General features: G+C 46.4%; 1 protein-coding gene across 2 annotated transcripts in view; it reads left to right on the forward strand.

Moving 5' to 3' along the window:
• Window positions 1-21,517, forward strand: part of wdr70 (WD repeat domain 70) — a 63,962-nt gene that overhangs the window by 9,840 nt on the left and 32,605 nt on the right. For both annotated transcript variants that reach the window (XM_033018767.1, XM_033018768.1), the window contains exons 7-10: window positions 4,351-4,484; window positions 6,214-6,367; window positions 7,751-7,827; window positions 11,893-12,067. In XM_033018767.1, the coding sequence (XP_032874658.1) occupies window positions 4,351-4,484; window positions 6,214-6,367; window positions 7,751-7,827; window positions 11,893-12,067 (540 nt within the window). The remainder of the gene's footprint in view (window positions 1-4,350; window positions 4,485-6,213; window positions 6,368-7,750; window positions 7,828-11,892; window positions 12,068-21,517) is intronic.

A 21,517-nucleotide genomic window follows, 5' to 3' on the forward strand; every position in this document is an offset into this window, starting at 1 on the left:
TGGAGCAAAGGAGGTTGAGGGGTGACCATATTGAGGTTTACAAAATCATGGGGAATAGATAAGGTGGGTGGCTACAGTCTTTTCCCCAGGATAGGCAAATCTAAAACCACAGGACAGGTTTAAGGTGAGGGGGGAAAGATTTAACGAGAAAGAGGGTATCTTGGGTTCAGCTGGAATGAAAATAAGTAAAACAAGACTGGGGAAATCAGCAAGAAAGATAACCAAGTTTGGAAGACCTTATAAAGGTGGAGTAGTGAGACTAAATGTGGTCTAATGGCAGGAGAGCTGAAACGCTACACAAGCAGACTGTGGAGACGGCGTGTGCTCAGTGGGCTTGGGGGAATCAGGGTCAGACCAGAAAGAATGGTAACAATTAATGATCACAAAAGAGAGAGCAGTGGAGCATTTAACAGCTCTAAAGATGTGACAAATGCCTCTGGATCTTGCAGCATGCATCCCATGGTTCTACTGGCCAGTGCAGAGATGACCGATGATCTACACAAGAGTTCACACAGGGAACAGGCCTCGCAGATTAGACCAAGTTATTTACTCTTTCTATACAAGAAAGGAAGGAGATAAAGTGGCAAGAGCTGCAGAGGATGTTTGTGGAGTATGTAAAGTTGTGGAGATGTTTAAAGCAGGGTTAGGTTATAAAAAAATATCCCAAGCTTTGAACATCTCACGGAGCACTGTTCAATCCATCATCCGAAAATGGAAAGAGTATGGCACAACTGCAAACCTACCAAGACATGGCCGTCCACCTAAACTGACAGGCCGAGCAAGGAGAGCATTGATCAGAGAAGCAGCCAAGAGGCCCATGGTAACTCTGGAGGAGCTGCAGAAATCCACAGCTCAGGTGGGAGAATCTGTCCACAGGACAACTATTAGTCGTGCACTCCACAAATCGGGCCTTTATGTAAGAGTGGCAAGAAGAAAGCCATTGTTGAAAAAAAGCCATAAGAAGTCCCATTTGCAGTTTGCCACAAGCCATGTGGGGGACACAGCAAACATGTGGAGGAAGGTGCTCTGGTCAGATGAGACCAAAATTGAAGTTTTTGGCCTAAATGCAAAACGCTATGTGTAGCGGAAAACAAACACTGCACATCACCCTGAACACACCATCCCATCCCCACTGTGAAACATGGTGGTGGCAGCATCATGCTGTGGGGATGCTTTTCTTCAGCAGGGACAGGGAAGCTGGTCAGAGTTGATGGGAAGATGGATGGAGCCAAATACAGGGCAATCTTGGAAGAAAACCTGTTAGAGTCTGCAAAAGACTTGAGACTGGGGCGGAGGTTCACCTTCCAGCAGGACAACGACCCTAAACATACAGCCAGAGCTACAATGGAATGGTTTAGATCAAAGCATATTCATGTGTTAGAATGGCCCAGTCAAAGTCCAGACCTAAATCCAATTGAGAATCTCTGGCAAGACTTGAAAATTGCTGTTCACAGACGCTCTCCATCCAATCTGACTGAGCTTGCGCTATTTTGCAAAGAAGAATGGGCAAAAATTTCAGTCTCTAGATGTGCAAAGCTGGTAGAGGCAAACCCCAAAAGACTTGCAGCTGTAATTGCAGCGAAAGGTGGTTCTACAAAGTATTGACTCAGGGGGGCTGAATACTTTTGCACGCCACACTTTTCAGTTTTTTATTTGTAAAAAAATTTGGAAACCATGTATCATTTTCCTTCCACTTCACAATTATGCACCACTTTGTGTTGGTCTATCACATAAAATCCCAATAAAATACATTTACGTTTGTGGTTGTAACGTGACAAAATGTGGAAAAGTTCAAGGGGTATGAAAACTTTTGCAATTCTCTGCCACAGAAGGTAGTTGAGGCCAGTTCATTGGCTATATTTAAGAGGAAGTTAGATGTGGCCCTTGTGGCTAAAGGGATCAGGGGGTATGGAGAGAAGGCAGGTACAGGATACTGAGTTGGATGATCAGCCATGATCATATTGAATGGCGGTGCAGACTCGAAGGGCCGAATGGCCTACTCCTGCACCTATTTTCTATGTTTCTATGTGTCTGTAGGTCAAGTGACAATAGGGTGGTGCTGACTCCTAGGTCTAGGTGTTTGGAGATGAGTTTGTGTGGGGTTATGGCATTGAAGGGGAAGCTGTAGTGTATATATTCTGTAGTGTATAAGTTCTGGTGTCCTGGTTATTCGTATGTCCCAGGAATGAGTGTTAGGACAGGGAGACGGCATCTACCGTGGGCCTGTTGCAAACTGCAGTGGATTGTTGCATGCTGGGAGGCTGGAGTGCCATCGTGTGCCATCACCAGTCTCCAGAAGCACTTGATAATGGTGGATGTCAGAGCCGCAGAATGGCAGTCATTAAGGCACGCCACCTGTTTTTTCTTTGGCACTGGGATGATGGAGCAGGAGGGAATCTCAGATTGAAGTATGGAAAAGTTAAAGGTGTATGTGCTCCCAAAATACATCAGCTCACATTTATCGGGATTAAATTCTATTTCGTAGCCCAATTCACCATCACATTGACATCACCCTGCAGCATATGACTAACAATCATTCTCTCAGCATCTCTACCAATATTCCCACATCCATTTGCTTGAAAGTGTGCACCACCCGACTCAGGAACAGGTTCTCCTCTGTAATCAGGCTTCTGAACAGTCCTTCCATAAGCTAGGCTACTGTCCGATTTGCCTCTATCCCATTGCGGACATTGGACTTTGTCCATGGAACTGATGAGCTACAATGGTGAGATTCTGCACTCTATCTTCCCCTTGGCTCTGCCTATTGCACTTGAGTTTGAACTAATTCTATCTATGTATGGTATATCTGTGGGACATTGAAATGAATCAGTGTCTTTGCCCTGCCCTCATCAACCTTCTTGGGTACTTCTTCAAAATACTCAAATGCATGAGACACAATTTCTCACACACAAAATCATGCTGATTATTACCCAATCGATCCGTCTTTCCAAATGTATGTCCTGCTTATCTCTGAAAGTGCTGAGTCAGGTGGCCGGCAGTGGAGAAGGCGTTTGGCACGCCTTCATTGAGAAGAGTATTGAGTACAAAAGTTGGGACATCGTGTTGCACCTGTACAAGTCATTGGAGAGAGCACTCGGAGTACTGTGTGTAGTTCTGCTCACCCAACTACAGGAAGAATATCATTCAGTTGAAAAGGGTGCAGAAGAGATTCACCAGGATGTTACTTGGGCTTGAGTTATAGGAAGAGGTTCGATAGGCTGGGACTTTTTTCTTTGGAGCATAGGAGGCTGTGACCTTATTTTGGTGTACAAGATCATGAGGGGTATGGATAAAGTGAATGCTCTCAGTCTCTCTCCTAGGGTACAGGATTGTAAAAAGAGGAAGCGTAAGCTTAAGGTGAGAGGCCAGAGATTTAAGGGGGACTTCAGCGATAACTTTTTTACTCAGAGGGGAGCCTATATTTGAATGAGCTTCCAGAGTGAGCTACAGAAGCGGACACAAGGGCAACTTTTAAAAGACACAGTGAATGGTAGGGCTCTGGGGAGTGTTGTAGAGCTGAGGAATCGAGGAGTGCAGGTGTATGGTTCCTGGAAGGTGGAGTCGCAGGTAGATCGGGTGGTCAAAAAGGCTTTTGGCACATTGGCCTTCATCAGTCAGAGCATTGAGTAAAGATGTTGGGAGGTCATGTTTTAGTTGTGTAAGACGTTGGTGAGGCCACATTTAGACGTTGTGTTCAGTTCTGGGCACTATGTTATACGAAAGATGTTGTCAAGCTGGAAAGGGTGTAGAGAAGATATACAAGGGTGTTGCTAGGACTAGAAGGCTGAGCTATAGGGCGAGGTGAATGGGCTGGGACTGTTCCTTGGAGTGTAGGAGGGGTAATTTAGGTGAACTGAGGACGAGGGAACATAGGTTTAAGGTGAAGGGGAAAAGATTTAATAGGAATCAGAGGGGTAACTTTTTCATGCAAAGAGTGGTGGTTGTATGGAACAAGTTGCCTGAGGAGGTAGTTGAGGCAGGGACTTCCCAACATTTAAGAAACTGTTAGACGGGTACATGGATAGGACAGGTTTGGAGGGATATGGACTAGTGTAGCTGGAACATGTTGACAATTTGGGCAGAAGGGCCTGTTTCCACACTGTACTCGAAGTATGACTCTAAGACATTTGGACAGATATATGGATAGGAGGGATTCAGAGGGCTATGGGGCTAGCCTAGAATGCCAATGTGGTTAGCATGGTGGCTGAAGGGCCTTTTTCGGTGCCGTATACTTTCTATGGCTCTTAAGTGCAGATAGGTACCAATGGCTGTATAGACTTGATGGGCTGAAGTGGGTGTTTTTGTGTTGTAGGCTCCATTGTCTGACTGCCTGGTGTATTGTAACTTCAGGTATCTGCTCTGGGACTGGACCCATCAGGGGCCCGGCTGGTCACAGGAGGCTACGATTATGAGGTCAAGCTCTGGGACTTTGCAGGAATGGATGCGTCACTGCAAGCCTTCAGGTCTCTGCAACCCTGTGAATGGTAAGTGGGAGCAGCCTCCTTTCTTTTCCCTTTATACCTGTGCACCAGGACCCCAATTACACCCCAATGCACTTTTATTTCTCTTGAAAGACCCCCCCCCCCCCCGTATCTCTTCTACCAACCCCACCCCAAAAGCCCAGAGCAGCACCTTGAACTTCATCTCCCCAGCAGTGCCAAATGCTAGGCCCCCTCGTGTACCAGAAGAGCGATGATACAAAGGGTTGCAATGTAAAGTGAAGGGTGCTGACATGATATGGGAGGCATGGTGGTGAAGTGGGTTTCAGGAGGGTTTTTGATACGTCCTCCATGGCAGTTTGATTCTGGAATCACAAAGTCATATCACAGCGGCAGATGATTTCACCCATTACGTCTGCACCTGAAAGATCATGTTCAGTTACAACAGTTATTTTGCTTATTCCTCTTATTTTGCTTGGAGTTCAAATGACATGTAATAAATATTGATTGATTGATTGATTGGTTGGGGAGTTTACAACCCAGCGGTATGAATATTAATTTCACTAACTTCAAGTAACCCTCGCTTTTCCGCTCCCCATCGTAGTTCTCTGACGAGTGCTACTGTCCTGATGAAATATTACTGATTGTATGCCTCCCTGTCACCTTCTCGTCAGCTATCAATGAACAATTATCATTCTTATCTGCTTTGATCTGTCATTTTCACACCTTACCCTTCCATATCTCTAGACCCTCTCCCCTGACTCTCAGTCTGAAGAAGGGTCTCGACTGAAACATCACCCATTCCTCCTCTCCAGAGAAGCTGCCTGTCCCGTTGAGTTACTCCAGCACTTTGTGTCTATCTACAACAGTTAATATCATCAGGCCAAACACGTCCAAGTTGGAGCAAAGCGAAAGATGCCAGAGTGCAGAATGTAGTTCAATTTTCATTTTTCATCAAACTTTCAACCCCTTTGGTCATCCAAAGTTCCATTACTTTGAGACAGACGCAACAAGCTGCAGTAAAGGGCCTGTCCCACTTTCACGACCTCGGCCGAGTTTGCCCTTGACTCATGCTCGCAGCATGGTCGTCACGAGGTCGTAGGTAGGTCGTAGCAGGCTGTGATGCTTGTCGTAGGTACTCGTGGCATCAAGTAGGTCGGGGCGTTTTTCAAGCATGATGAAATATGTCCACGAGTAAAAAAGGTCGTGAATTAGGTCGTGAAAGTGGGACAGGCCCTTAACTCAGCGGGACACGCAGCATCATCTCAGGAGAGAAGGAATGGGTGACGTTTCGCATCGAGACCCTTCCGACATCTTTATCCTTCCTCCTTACTGGAACATGGTGGTCCAGAATGCTGGTCATCTGATCTTTAAATGCTTACCACATGTCTGATGTGGACGCCCAATACTGGTGCTCCCAATTTACTCTTCCTAGCTCCAGCCTAATAATGTGATAATCAGCCTTACCCACATTTGGTACTGTACTCTCTTCCAAGGTCCCGACATCCTTATTTATAACTATTTTAAAATGTATGTTGATGATCCCGAAATGATGACTGCTCCCAAAATGTTCTCCCACTGAAACACCAGTCCCCTGTCCAGGCTAGTTTCCCAGCACCAGGGATGAGTGTGTGGTGATGAGGGGCTGCAAGCAGGTGGTGTGAGAACACTGGCAGTGCGGGAACAGTTTGATGACTTGAATGGGAAGGGTGATAGAATGACAGTGAAGAGTGAGAGACCGAGACTGGTTTATTTTAACTTTGCCTTGTTTCAGTCACCAGATTAAATCTTTACAGTACAGTGCAACGGGAGATGTGATTCTTTGTGTGGCCGGCAGTGCCCAGGCCAAGGTGCTCGACCGAGATGGCTTCCAGGTGATGGAGTGTGCGAAGGGAGACCAATACATTGTCGATCAGGCTCGGACCAAGGTAATGCTGCAGTCCTGTGTAATTCCACGTGCACTGAGCACAGAAATAGGCCACACATGTTGCCCTTCCACACTCATCTATTCACCAGCCCTTGGACTATGGTCTTCTATGCCTTAGCAATGCAAGTGCTTGTCTAGATACTGACATCAAGTGTCAAGAGTGTTTTATTGTCATATGTCCCAGGTAGAACAATGAATTCTTACTTGCAACAGAATATGTAAACATAGTACACTGTAAACAAAACAATAAACGAGGAAAAAAAGGTGTGTGATACATATATATACATACATAAACACACACACATAAAAAACAAACAATAATGGTGCAAAAAGACAAAACCAATGCCCCCAAGTCTATTGTAGTTCAGAGCTTATTTGGAGGTTGTAGAGTTTAATAGCCTGATGGCTGTAGGGAAGAAGCTGTTCCTGAACCTGGACATTGCAGTTTTCAGGCTCCTGTACCTTCTTCCCGATGGCAGGGATGAGATGAGTGCGTGGCCAGCGTGGTGTGGGTCTCTGATGATGCTGGCTGCCTTTTTAGTTCGTGAAGTTAGTGTTGTAGATTGTGAGGAGGGTGGTGTTGGGTCACAGAAAAGTAATGATCAGCTGGTAAGTTAGCAGAATGGTAGTAGATGAGATTTAAATCTGATAAGTATTGTGGGAGGTCAAATGAGGGGGGCACATATACCACCATTGGTAGGGCCCTGGGCCTAAAGATGCTACACAATGTGCTAGGAGCATGGGTATGGTCAACAGTAGAAAACATTTTCTTATAATGGATTCATGGAAGATCAGAACGCATAGATGTAAGGTAAAGAGTAAGATGTTTTGAGGGGATATAAGGATTGTTTTCACCCAGTTTGGAGTTTGAGATGATTGCTGGGAAGGGGGTTGAAAGCAGAATCACTCAACATTGATATGGGTGAGCAGTAGAAGTGCCAAGGCACAGAAGGTTCCCAATCAGATTAGTATAGGTGGGTAATACATGACATGATGGAGCAACTCAACTCTTCAAGCAGCGTCTGTGGAGGGAATGGACAGATGGTCTTCTGATGATCTGTCATCTGTCCATTCCATCCACAGATGGTGCCTGACTTGCTGAGATTCCCAAGCATTTTGTTTTTGGTCGCCAATTTCCTGTTCACAACTTCCCCCTCTCATCTTCCACTTTACTTGAATAGCGGTGTTACATTTGGTGCGTTCATTAAAGTTGAGATAATTATTTGAATTCGGGGCCCTCGGAGGCCTTGAGGGATTTGTGATCATCTTTCATTTGTCTAAACCTCTGGTCCACTCACCTAACTATGTTACTGTGGCTGTTGGAGATGTGTTAGAATATCAAAATCTGTCATTGATGTTAAACTAGCATCTCGTCTTCTTACAGGGACACACGGCAATGCTGAACAGTGGTGTGTGGCATCCGAAAATAAAGGAAGAGTTTATAACTTGCTCCAATGATGGGTACGGGTGTCTTGAACACAGGAGAGCTCTTTATGTTCACAGCCCCTTTGACCGGAAGCAGGAGTGGACCCCCAGTTGTTTCAACCTGTTGCCGCTCCAGCAATTATTTATATATATATATATATATTTTTTTTATCAGCTCTCTTCCCGTCCTTTCCCACATATCCGTGACACCTCTGACGCTCTGAGAATTTCTGGTCCTGGTCTACCAAGTTTACTATAGAGGGCAGTATGATGTAGCTGAATGTGTGGTCAGATATTTCCCCACGAAGCAGCTCTGAGAGAGACCCTGCACAATGCAGCAGGAGGTTTCCACATTCATTGGATTAGCGAGGAACCCCAAGTAATGTTTCTTTTAATCATTTTGAAGAGGTGCATCTTCAGGATAGCCCACTTCTTGGGAAATGAAGCTGGGTAGGTGACTGAAGGGAGCATGGCAGAACACTGTCGTACCAATTTTGTGTACCTTCGATTTTCCAGCATCTGCAGTTCCTTCTTGAACACCATCATTTTATTAGTTTTAAAAATAGTTATGGAAAAACAGGACACAATTTAAAGTCCTAAATTGAGACAAGGCTGATTTTGGTGGCATTATACAGGAACAAAAAGATTGAGCATAAACAAATGGTGTTAGAACCCAGTGGGTCAAGCAGTACCTGTGGACATTTCAAGACTCTCCAGCAAACAGGCCCTTCAGATTACCATGCCCATGGCGACCATGTTAGCATACTGGACGTCCCACTTGCTTGTATTTGGCCAACAGCCTTCTAAATCCTTCCTTTGCATCTATCTGTCCAAATGCCTTTTAAAAGTTGTACCTGTATCTGCTTCTATAGCAATCTCTGGCAGCTCAATCCAGATACAGACTACCCTCTGAGTGAAGATGTTACCCCTGTGGTCCCTCTTAAACCTCTCCCCTCTCACCTTTAAGGTGTGCCCTCTAGTTTTAGAGGGCACACCTTCCCTGGAAAAAGTACTGTGAGCATTCACTTTATCCATGCCACTCATGATCTTGTAACCCTCAATATGATCGCTCTTTAGGTGGCTTCAAAGAAAAAAGTCCCACCTCTCTAACCTCTCCACACTACAAAAAGCCCGCAAGCACAAATAACACCCTGGTGAATGATGTCCTTCAATGACGAGACGGAGTGCAGGAAGATGATAAAGTTAGTAACATGGTGTCAGGGCAATAACCTCTCCCTCAGTGACAGCAAGATGAAAGAGAGTTCAGGAAATTGGCCCAAATCATCATAAACGGTGCTGAAGTGGAAATGGTTGAGAGCTTCCAGTTCCATGGCATTAATCTTGCCAACGATCTGTTGTGGACCAGCCATGAAGTCACATCAAATGCTGACTTCACCACCGTGGCCATCTGACTCACCAGGTGAGGGTACAGAAGAGGTTAACAAGGATGTTACCTGGGATGGAGACTTGTATGAAGTCGGCCAGCTTCGCGATGGTGAGTCCTGGCTCTGCCTCCGGAGCCTCGAGGTCGGCCCCAGTTGGAGGCCGCCAGCTCCGCGATTAGGCCTCAGCGCAGACGGAGATACAACAAAGAAAAGGTCGCATCCCCCCGAAGGAAGAGATTAAAACAAGTTTCCCCCGCCCCCCCCCCCACACATACACACCTAAAAATAAACTAAACCATACGTCCAACAAGACAAAAGAAAAGGAAAAGACAGACGGACTGCAGGCGGGCCGCAGCTGCTTGGGCAGCGCCGCCATTCCAATCCTCCTGTAGACAACAGGATAGATTGGATAGGCTACAGTAATCTTATGGAGTTTTCTAAAAACTTTGAGGGCATGGAGAGGATAAAGAGAATCTTCCAAGTGCAAGGGAGTCGAGAACTAGATGGCACAGGCTTAAGATGAGGGAGAAATATAAAGGGGCATGGTTTTCACACCAAGGATAGTGCTTATCTGGAATGTCAGAGGAGATGGTAGAGGCAGGTACAATTACAATGGACAAGCATTTGAACAAATATTCGGGTAGGAAACAGGCCTAATGTGGGCGAATGGGATTGGCGTAGATAGGCACATGGTCAGTGGATGAATGGCCCGTCTAATAGTCTGACCTCTCATTGTCTGGGTGTCTTGTCTGAAAAATCTGGAGGTAGGAATGTCCACCTGGTGTTACAGCCCTGATGTTACAGTCCAAACCATGTTTCAGTACTGAGCACAATCTATCCCCTTCTACATCCCTCAATGACCTTTTGTTATTGATTAGGAAGGAACTGCAGATGCTGATTATAGACACAAAATGCTAGAGTAACTGGAGTCAGTCATTCAGACTGAAGTAGGGTCTTGACCCGAAACGTCACCCTTTCCTCTCCAGAGATGCTGCATGCCCCTTTATAGTTTTATTTCTTAGATTCCACGCATTAAAACATAAGTAGTTAAGGATTCCCAAATGTAGTTGTTATTTTTCTAGCCTCTGTTTCTTCCGACCACCAAACTGAACTCATTCCACCTCTGCCTTATCTTTACCCGTCCTTCTGAGACCATTCAAATGTCATTAGAAACGGGAATAGTGCCGGAGGATTGGCGTACTGCGCATGTTGTTCCATTGTTTAAAAAGGGGTCTAAGAGTAAACCTAGCAATTATAGACCTATTAGTTTGACGTCAGTGGTGGGCAAATTAATGGAAAGAATACTTAGAGATAATATATATAAGCATCTGGATAAACAGGGTCTGATTAGGAACAGTCAACATGGATTTGTGCCTGGAAGGTCATGTTTAACTAATCTTGAATTTTTTGAAAATGTTACTCGGGAAATTGATGAGGGTAAAGCAGTGGATGTTGTGTATATGGACTTCAGTAAGGCCTTTGACAAGGTTCCTCATGGAAGGTTGGTTAAGAAGGTTCAATGGTTGGGTATTAATGGTGGAGTAGCAAGATGGATTCAACAGTGGCTGAATGGGAGATGCCAGAGAGTAATGGTGGATGGTTGTTTGTCAGGTTGGAGGCCAGTGACGAGTGGGGTGGCACAGGGATCTGTGTTGGGTCCACTGTTGTTTGTCATGTACATCAATGATCTGGACGATGGTGTGGTAAATTGGATTAGTAAGTATGCAGATGATATTAAGATAGGTGGGGTTGCGGGTAATGAAGTAGAGTTTCAAAGTCTACAGAGAGATTTATGCCAGTTGGAAGAGTGGGCTGAAAGATGGCAGATGGAGTTTAATGCTGATAAGTGTGAGGTGCTACATCTTGGCAGGACAAATCAAAATAGGACGTACATGGTAAATGGTAGGGAATTGAAGAATGTAGGTGAACAGAGGGATCTGGGAATAACTGTGCACAGTTCCATGAAAGTGGAATCTCATGTAGATAGGGTGGTAAAGAAAGCTTTTGGTGTGCTGGCCTTTATAAATCAGAGCATTGAGTATAGAAGTTGGGATGTAATGTTAAAATTGTACAAGGCATTGGTGAGGCCAATTCTGGAGTATGGTGTACAATTTTGGTCGCCTAATTATAGGAAGGATGTCAACAAAATAGAGAGAGTACAGAGGAGATTTACTAGAATGTTGCCTGGGTTTCAGCAACTAAGTTACAGAGAAAGGTTGAACAAGTTAGGGCTTTATTCTTTGGAGCGCAGAAGGTTAAGGGGGGACTTGATAGAGGTTTTTAAAATGATGAGAGGGATAGACAGAGTTGACGTGGAAAAGCTTTTCCCACTGAGAGTAGGGAAGATTCAAACAAGGGGACATGACTTGAGAATTAAGGGACTGAAGTTTAGGGGTAACATGAGGGGGAACTTCTTTACTCAGAGAGTGGTAGCTGTGTGGAATGAGCTTCCAGTGAAGGTGGTGGAGGCAGGTTCGTTTTTATCATTTAAAAATAAATTGGATAGTTATATGGATGGGAAAGGAATGGAGGGTTATGGTCTGAGCGCAGGTATATGGGACTAGGGGAGATTATGTGTTCGGCACGGACTAGAGGGGTCGAGATGGCCTGTTTCCGTGCTGTAATTGTTATATGGTTATATGGTTATATTCTCATTGTAGTCACCAGTTGGTGCGCTGAAGAGCTGTTTGTACTAATTGGTGCCCGTTTGTGTCAGGACTGTGCGGACTTGGGACATGAACAATGAGAAGAAGCACAAGAATGTTTTTAAGCCACGGACAGCACAAGGGAAGCGGATTGTTCCCACCACATGTGCCTACAGCAGAGACGGCAAGTATATCGCAGCTGCCTGCCAGGATGGTTCCATTCAGATCTGGGACCGCAACATGAATGTGAGTCACTCCAAATGAAATAAGCACATTTACTTGAGCTTTTGTTGTGTTGAAGGTGATAGGTGCCGGGGAAAGCACAGCTAGGGTGGTGGATGAAGCTGATACAATGGTAACGTTTTTGGACAAGCTAGACAAACGGACTTTAAATCATGTGCTAGAAGAGCACATATATTGTGGGCTGATGGGCCTGTTCCTGTGGTGTACCATGAATTATAACTATTTCAGATATGAAAGGCGGCAATTTGGCCCATTTTGCTGGAGTCCTAGAGCTATACAGCACAAAAGCAGGTCCTTCGGCCCAACTTGTCCAAGACAACCAAGTGGGCATACTAGGCTAGATCCATCTGACTGTATTTGATCCATATTTCTCGGGACACTTCCTATCCATCTATACAAGTCCAAATGTCTTTTGAAAGTCATAATTGTATTCCAGTTTTATAGCCTCACCTGAAGAAAGACTTGTCCCTGAGGTCCCTCTTAAATCTCTCCCCCCCTCACTTTACATTCATGCACACTAGATTTAGAATCCTTTACTCTGGGGGGGAAATAGAGTATTCATGTTGTCCATGCCCTTCATCATTTTGTATACAGTGCCCTCCATAATGTTTGCGACAAAGACCCATCATTTATTTATTTGCCTCTATACTCCACAATTTGAGATTTGTGATCCAAAAAATCACATGTGGTTAAAGTGTACATTGTCAGATTTTAATATGCGCCATTTTTATACATTTTGGTTTCACCATGTAGAAATTACAGCAGTGTTTATACATAGTCCCCCATTTCAGGGCACCATAATGTTTGGGACACAGCAGTGTCATGTAAATGAAAGTAGTCATGTTTAGTATTTTGTTGCATATCCTTTGCATGCAATGACTGCTTGAAGTCTGTGATTCATGGACATCACCAGTTGCTGGGTGTCTTCTCTGGTGATGCTCTGCCAGGCCAGTATTGCAGCCATCTTTAGCTTATGCTTGTTTTGGGGGCTAGTCCCCTTCAGTTTTCTCTTCAGCATATAAAAGGCATGCTCAATTGGGTTCAGATCGGGTGATTGACTTGGCCACAAGAATTGACCATTTTTTAGCTTTGAAAAACTCCTTTGTTGCTTCAACAGTATGTTTGGGATCATTGTCTTGCTGTAGAATGAACCGCCGGCCAATGTGTTTTGAGACATTTGTTTGAACTTGAGCAGCTAGGATGTGTCTATACATTTCAGAATTCATTATGCTACTACCATCAGCAGTTGTATTATCAATGGAGATAAGTGAGCCAGTACCTTCAGCAGCCATACATGCCCAGGCCACAACACCCCCACCACCGTGTTTCACAGATAAGGTGGTATGCTCTGGATCTTGGGCAGTTCCTTCTCTCCTCCATACTTTGCTCTCGTCATCACTCTGATATGTTAATCTACGTCTCATCTGTCCACAAGATCTTTTTCCAGAACTGTGGTTGCTCTTTTAAGTACTTCTTGGCAAACAATAACCTGGCCACCCTATTTTTGCGGTTTGCATCTTGCAGTGTAGCCTCTGTATTTCTGTTCCTGAAGTCTTCTGCGGACAGTGGTCATTGACAAATCCACACCTGAAGAGTGTTTCTGATCTGTCAGACAGGTGTTTGGGGATTTTTCTTTATTATAGAGAGAATTCTTTTGTCATCAGCTGTGGAGGTCTTCCTTGGCCTGCCAGTCCCTATACAATTAGTAAGCTCACCATTGCTCTCTTTCTTCTTAATAATGTTCCAAACAATTGATTTTGGTAAGTCAAGTCTATTCGTCACAAACGCATACGAGATGTGCAGTGAAATGAAAAGTAGCAATACTTGCGGATAGTGCAAAAAAACTACAAAACAGAATGGAACAGAATCAGTAATTACATATTTGTGGGAGGATAAAAAAAAAAAAAAGAAGAAACAGCAATAAAAAAGACACCACACAACAGTAAATTGATTCAGTAAAGTTAGTCCCAAGTGAGATAGGAGTTTATAGTCCTAATGGCCTCTGGGAAGAAACTCCTTCTCATTCTCTCTGTTTTCACAGCATGGCAACGGTGGCGTTTGCCTGACCGTAGCAGCTGGAACAGTCTGTTGCTGGGGTGGAAGGGGTCCCACATGATCTTGTTGGCTCTGGAGTTGCACCTTCTGATGTATTGTTCCTGCAGGGGGGCGAGTGTAGTTCCCATAGTGCGTTCGGCCGAACGCACTACTCTCTGCAGAGCCTTCTTGCCCTGGGTAGAGCAATTCCCAAACTAGATTGTTATGTTTCCGGACAAGATGCTTTCCACAGCCGCTGAGTAGAAGCACTGGAGGATCCTCAGAGACACTCTGAATTTCCTCAATTGCCTGAGGTGGTAAAGGCAATTGAGGCAGTGTGATGTCCACTGAGATGTGGACTCCCAGGTATTTAAAGCAGCTCACCTTATCCACAGTATCCCCATTTATCTTCAGTGGTGTGTATGTCCTCGGATGTTGTGCCCTCCTAGTCCACGATCAGCTCCTTAGTTTTTTGGACATTCAAGAGGATGCTGTTGTCCTGACACCAGAGTGCCAGATCAGCCACCTCCTCCCGGTAGGCCTTCTCATCGTTATCGGAGATCAGGCCCACCACCACAGTGTCATCAGCAAACTTGATTATAGAGTTGGAGCTGAACCTAGCCGCACAGTCATGTGTGTACAGGGAGTACAGTACAGTAGGGGGCTGAGGATGCAACCCTGGGGAGATCCTGTGCTCAGGGTGAGGGACTTTGATGTATTTCCTCCCATCTTGACTACCTGGGGCCTGGCGGTGAGAAAGTCCAGGATCCAGGCACACAGGGGGCTGTTGAGACCCAATTCCAGGAGCTTCTCAGCAAGTCTGGTGGGGACTATCGTGTTGAAGGCTGAACTGGTCAATGAACAGCATCTTCACATAGCCCTCCTTCTAGACTCGGCTTGTACTCGCTAGAATTTAGAAGATTGAGGGGGGATCTTATAGAAACTTACAAAATTCTTAAGGGGTTGGACAGGCTAGATACAGGAAGATTGTTCCCGATGTTGGGGAAGTCCAGAACAAGGGGTCACAGTTCAAGGATAAAGGGGAAATCTTTTAGGACCGAGATGAGAAAAACATTTTTCACACAGAGAGTGGTGAATCTGTGGAAATCTCTGCCACAGAAGGTAGTTGAGGCCAGTTCATTGGCTATATTTAAGAGGGAGTTAGATGTGGCCCTTGTGGCAAAAGGGATCAGGGGGTATGGAGAGAAGGCAGGTACAGGATACTGAGTTGGATGATCAGCCATGATCATATTGAATGGCGAATGGTGCAGGCTCGAAGGGCCGAATGGCCTACTCCTGCACCTATTGTCTATGTTTCTAGCTGTCTAGAGAGAGTGGTGTGCAGTACCTGAGAGACCGCTTCGGACAGTATGTGAATTGTAGCGGGTCCATGTTGCGAGGGAGGAAGGCGCAGATGCATTTCTTGACCAGCCTCTCAAAGTCATTCAGACAAGCTGGGGAGGCATTCTTTGGTACAGGTACAATGATGGATCTTTTGTAGCAGGCAGGGACCATGGACTTGGCCAGGGAGAGGTTGAATATTGTAGTGAGGACTGGAGCTAGCTGCGTAGCACAAGACTTAATTACTCGCCCCGAGATGCCATCTGGGCCTGCAGCTTTCCTCGCTTTCACACGTGTCAAAGCCCTCCTCACGTCGTGCTCGGACAACAAGAGTGTGTCCACATCCCCAGGAGTGGCCCTCCCTCCAGCCTCGCTAACCAGAGCGCTGGAGGTGTTGTCGTTAGCCGGCAAGCCTGGGGTGATGTTGCCCATCTCGAAACGAGCGTAGAAAGAGTTCAGGTCATCAGCCAGGGAATTGCCGGCACTTCCGGTTGAGGGGGGGCTGTTCCGGTAGTTGGTTACAGTCCGTAACCCCTGCCACACGCGCCTAGTGTCCTGCTGCTCCATCTGTGACTCCATCTTGTTTCTGTACATCCCTTTTGCGTCCTCCACCACCCTATGCAGTCGGTAGAACTCTACCTTGTAGGTCCATATTTCCGGATGCCAGGCCAGTGTAGGCAGCGGTGCGAGCATTCAAGGCAACATGAACGGACCTGTCCACCCAGGGTTTTTGATTCGTAAAGATGCTAACCCTTACCGTGGGGACGATGTTATTGGCTATTGTTGAAGTCCGTGACTGCTTCCGCGAACTCAGACGTCACTGGAACTTGCTTGGAACATATTCCAGTCGACATCGCTCAGTGCATCTTGCAGCATGGCCTCTGACTGGTCGGGCCACTGCTTTACGTCCCTCGTCACTGCCGCTTCCCGAACTATCCTCTGTTTATACTCCAGCAGCAGGAAAATGGTCAGATTTCCCTAAAGGAGGGAGTGAAACGGCCTTGTCGCCCTTCCGGAACGCCGTGTAGCAGTGGTCCAAGGTTCTTTCGCCCCTGGTGGCACACGTGATGTGTTGGTAGAAGTTGGGAATGACCTTCTTGAGATTTGATTTATTAAAATCTCCAGCCACCACCATAGCCGCATCCGGGTTCCTGTTTTGATGTCGACATAGCACATCGTGTAGGGCCGATAGTGCCACGCCGGTGTCCGCATGCGGTGGAATGTAGACGGCTGTGACGATCACTGAGCCGAACTCCCGGGGAAGGTAGAATGGGCGGCATGAGATCGTCAGGTGCTCCAGGTCCGGCGAGCAGGAACGGGAAAGCACCTTGATATTTCCAGGGTTGCACCAGTTGTTATTGGTTATGAAGCAGACTCCTCCGCCCTTGGATTTCCCAGATGCTTCTGTTCTGTCAGCACGGTGGACAGTGAAGGACTCGGTTGGGCAGATTACCTGATCCGGAATCAGTGAGGTCAGCCATGTTTCAGTCAGGCAGAGGATGTTGCAGTCCCTTATGTCCCGCTGGAATCTGACCCTCGCCCTGATGTCATCCAGCTTGTTCTCCAGGGACTGGACGTTCGCCAGAAGAATGCTGGGCAGAGGAGGATGAAAGGCTTGGGCTCTCAGCCTATTCCCATTCCCCCCCCCCGCTTACCCCGATGTTTTCTCTGGGTTTTCCTTGGAGTCGCCCTCCCATTGTTGTTGCCGCGGATCCATCTGTTGATCTCTGCTGGCCACGCTGGATCGGTGAGTACATTGTTTAAAATGTCTCCGTTTACACTAGAGTTTAGTTTCAAGAGAGTTTCCCTGTCATACTATGTTAGTGCTAGGGAGTTGGAACTTAGAAATAATTTAAAAAAGAACATGCAAGTTAAAAATACGCACAGTTTCCGCGGAGCTGCCACGATGGCGACTGGACAGGGCCATGTCATCTTGAGATCCTAAGGTTTGGTTGATGTGTCTAACAGTTTCATTCTTGTTTCTCAGTCTCATAATGGCTTCTTTGACTTTCATTGGCACAACTTTGGTCCTCGTGTTGATAAACAGCAATAAAAGTTTCCAAAGGTGATGGAAAGTCTGAAGGAAAGACTAGGTGCTGAGAGCTCTCTTATACCTGCATTAAGGAGGTAATTAAACACACCTGAGTAATTACAAACCCCTATGAAGCCATGTGTCCCAAACATTATGGTGTCCTGAAATGGGGGTACTATGTATAAACACAGCTGTAATCTCTACATGGTGAAACCAAAATATATAAAAATGGCTTTTATTAATGTGCACTTTAACCGCATGTGATTTTTTTTTTTCTATTACAAATCTCAAACTGTGGAGGCAAATAAATAAATGACGGGTCCTTTGTCCCAAACATTATGGAGGGCACTGTATCTAGATGAGATCATCCCTCCCCCTCCTTGCTCTGTCAAAAAATAAATCCAGCCTCTCCCTATAACTAAAACCCACAGCATACTGGTGATTTTTCTCTGCACCCTTTCCAGTTTAACATCCATCCCATAGCTGGCAGGAGTATTCCTGGACATCTTGGACCGCTTCCTAATCCATTTGGAGAGGAGCGCTATCATCCTGATGACAAAGTAAAGTAATATTCAGGGCTCGAAATTAGCGGTTGCCCGGGTGCCATTGACCACTCAAAGCGCCGCCGGGCAACCTAAACACCGAGTCATTTTGCCCGGCTTGGCAACCAGATACTGGTTTGTACCGAAGATAGACATAAAAAACTGGAGTAACTCCGCGGATCAGGCAGCATCTCTGGAGATAAGGAACGCAACGTCTTGTGTCGGCGGTGACGGCTGTATTGCGTGGGCAAGATACTAGGTGCGTGGTGACGAAGGGTCGCAGTGAATGATGGCCCCCGAACAGCAGCTCCATCTCCTCCTCCTCCCGCCCCCCCGCCCGCCCGCCCTGATAAGGGCCGCTGCTTGCAAACCCGCTAACCAAAGATCTTATAGCAGAGCTCCGCTATAGGATCTTTGCCGCTAACGGCGCTTTAAAAAAAAAAAACCTCCCGCACGCCGAGGCCAGGAGAGGGAAGGAGGGGGAGGCCTCGGAGTGCGGGAGGGTTTGTTTTGAAAGCGGTTTTCGCCGTTAGCGGGATTGCTGTCGCGGCCGCTGCTGCTGCTGAGCGGGAGCCGTCATTCGCTCCGACACTTCTGAAGCAGCTGCACCATAGATCCTTTAGCTATAGGATCTTTGAGCTGCACCGCTCGGCCCCGCACCTTGCTGTTGGCTGGCGGAGGAGGGAGGCGGTGGCGAGGAGTCCCAACGGCCAAGGCAGCGGGCGATGTTGTCCGAGGAGCGCTGACCTTCCTTCCTCCCCACCTCGCCCCCCTTCTCTCTCTCTCTCGTACGCCCCCTCCACCCCCCCTTTATCCTGGGACCCCTCCTCTACATCCGGCACTGATCCTCATTCCCGCCTCTATTCAGTCCTCACTGACATCTTCTGTGCTCCCCTCCCCATCTCCCCCCCCCCCCCCCCCCCCCAATCTACTCATCCTGCGCTGATCACCCTATCCACCTCGCATTGATTCTCCTGCCACCCCCCCCCCCCAGCCATCCTGCACTGGTTCCCCAATTCACCCTGTACTTGCCCCTTTCCCATCCATCCTGCACTTCTCCATCCATCCTGTACTGATCCCCCATCCATCCTGTACTAATCCACGCATTCATCCCGTACTGACCCACCCTTCATTTACCCTGCACCTTCCCCTCATTCATCCTGTAGTGATTTCTCATTCATCCTGCACAGACCCTCCGATCCACCCTGTACTGACCCCCCCCCCCCCCAATTCATCCTGCGCTGATCTCCCCCCCCCCCATCCATCCTGTACTGATCCTCCCATTCAAGAAGAATGGGGGAAACACTGAAGAAGGGTCTCGACCCGAAACGTTGCCCATTTCCTTCGCTCCATAGATGCTGCCTCACCCGCTGAGTTTCTCCAGCACTTTTGTCTACCCCCATCCATCCTGTACTGAACCCCCCCATTCAACACCACTGACATCCCCCGTGCTCTCCCCTCACAATTTTACCTACTCCAACCAACACGTACTAATTCACCTGCCTCAACCCATCCATTCTGCACCGACTGCCTTCTAACCCCCCCACCCCCCCCCCCCACCACCGGCAATCTATCCACCCCGCACTGATTCACACACACACCCTTCCCTGACCCTATTGTCCTGGAAATGTCTTCAGAGCTAATATTGAATATGTTTGATAACGGAATGCAATCAAATGTGTTTTCATTCCCAATGTTATTATTTGTTTTAATCCATGAAGATGGATTAATTAAATTGTGAACACGTGAAACATTAAAACCGCAGTGTTCGATTGTCACTGCTACCGTTGACATGTTATTACAGAATTCATTTTAACGGCAAATCAATGCTCTTAATATGGAGTATCAGTACTGTAGTTATTTAATGAGCAACATTCACAACTATACGTACGCATATATGTTACCATGGTCCAGGATTTATTGACACAGGTTGATCATACGCTGAATAATCCAACCACATTTTTGTTTGGAAGTGGAAAGAACTAATAGAAATTGCATTAATTGCAATGTGTAAAAAGAGTTGAGATACTGTCTTATAATTTTGCTGCATGTCATTGTGGGATATATCCTGTGTTGATTGGTGAATGTTTAGTTTGTGACTTTATTTGAAGCAGAAATAATATGTGAATGCTTCATTGAGTATAATTCCAACTGGTAACTATGCGCTTTATCCGAGCACATTATCGCACGCGTCATGCAAGCCATCTTAAATGACCACCTAAACTGTCATTTGGCAACCTATAAAGCTGCCAAGGTTGCCCGGCTGGCAACAGGAGAAAAAAGTTAAGTGAGAGCCCTGTAATATAATATGCCTTAATCAATATCATCCAGTGGCTCTTATATTCACCATCATGATGGACTTCAAGAGGCTGGTGATGGCGCACATTAACTCCACTTTCCCAGCCAGCCCATTATCCACTGTAGTTTGCTATTGTCGCAACCAGTCCTTGCAGACGCCATCTCCCCGGACCTGACCTCATCTCTGAAACATCCACATTACGAGGACTCCTATGTTAAATTCCTACTTATTGACTATTGTGTCACATTCCCAACTAACTAATTCCCCAAACTTGGGAGTCAGCACCCCTCTCTGCAACTGGATCGTCGACAGCCTGACCCATAGATCATGATCATGTGGGTATGTGACAACCACTCCTCCATAATAATTCTTAAAACCGCTGGCCTCTGTACACTCGCAACTGTGCATCTCCAAATGATGAAACGAGTACAGGGAAGAGTTGGAGAGCTTTGATAACATGGTGTCAAGACAACAATTCCTCCATCAATGTCAGCAAGACTGACGAGCTAGTTATTGACTACATGTGAAGGTCAATACACCAATTGTTGCATCAATGGTGCCAAAATGGAAATGGTCAAGAGCTTCAAGTTCCTCGGTGTAAGAATCGCCAGCAATTTGCCCTGAACCAATCACATTGAAGCCATGGCCATACCACAATTCCTATCAGGATGCTTCGCAGCTTGGTCACAAAGTTGTGGATGTAGCCCGGTTCATCACAGAGTTGTGGATGTAGCCCGGTTCATCACACAGATCAGCCCCACCCCCCGCCCCGATCAACTCTATCTACACTTCACTCTGCCTCAGGAAAGCAACAACACAATCAGGACCCATTATCACCCAGTCATTCCCTCCTCTCCTGTAGGGCAGAAGGTACAAATGCTGCAAAGCATATCCCACCAGATTCAGGAACAACTTCTGCGCGTTAGTGAACTCTGGGTTTTTTCTATGCCAGAAGGAACGGCAGATATCGGTTTACACTGAAGATAGATAAAAAGATGCTGGAGTAACAGCAGGACAGGCAGCATCTCTGGATAGAAGGAATGGGTGACGTTTTGGCTCAAGACCCTTCTTCAGGTCTGAAGAAGGTCCTAACCCAAAACATCATCCTTTCCTTCCATCAAGAGATGCTGTCTGTCCTGCTGTTACTCCAGCATTTTGTGTCTATCTGGTATTTATCTCTTTGATTTCCTGTTGTATTTGCCTGT

This window comes from Amblyraja radiata, chromosome 3, assembly GCF_010909765.2.
Source record: "Amblyraja radiata isolate CabotCenter1 chromosome 3, sAmbRad1.1.pri, whole genome shotgun sequence".
Classification (NCBI taxonomy): Eukaryota; Metazoa; Chordata; class Chondrichthyes; order Rajiformes; family Rajidae; genus Amblyraja; species Amblyraja radiata.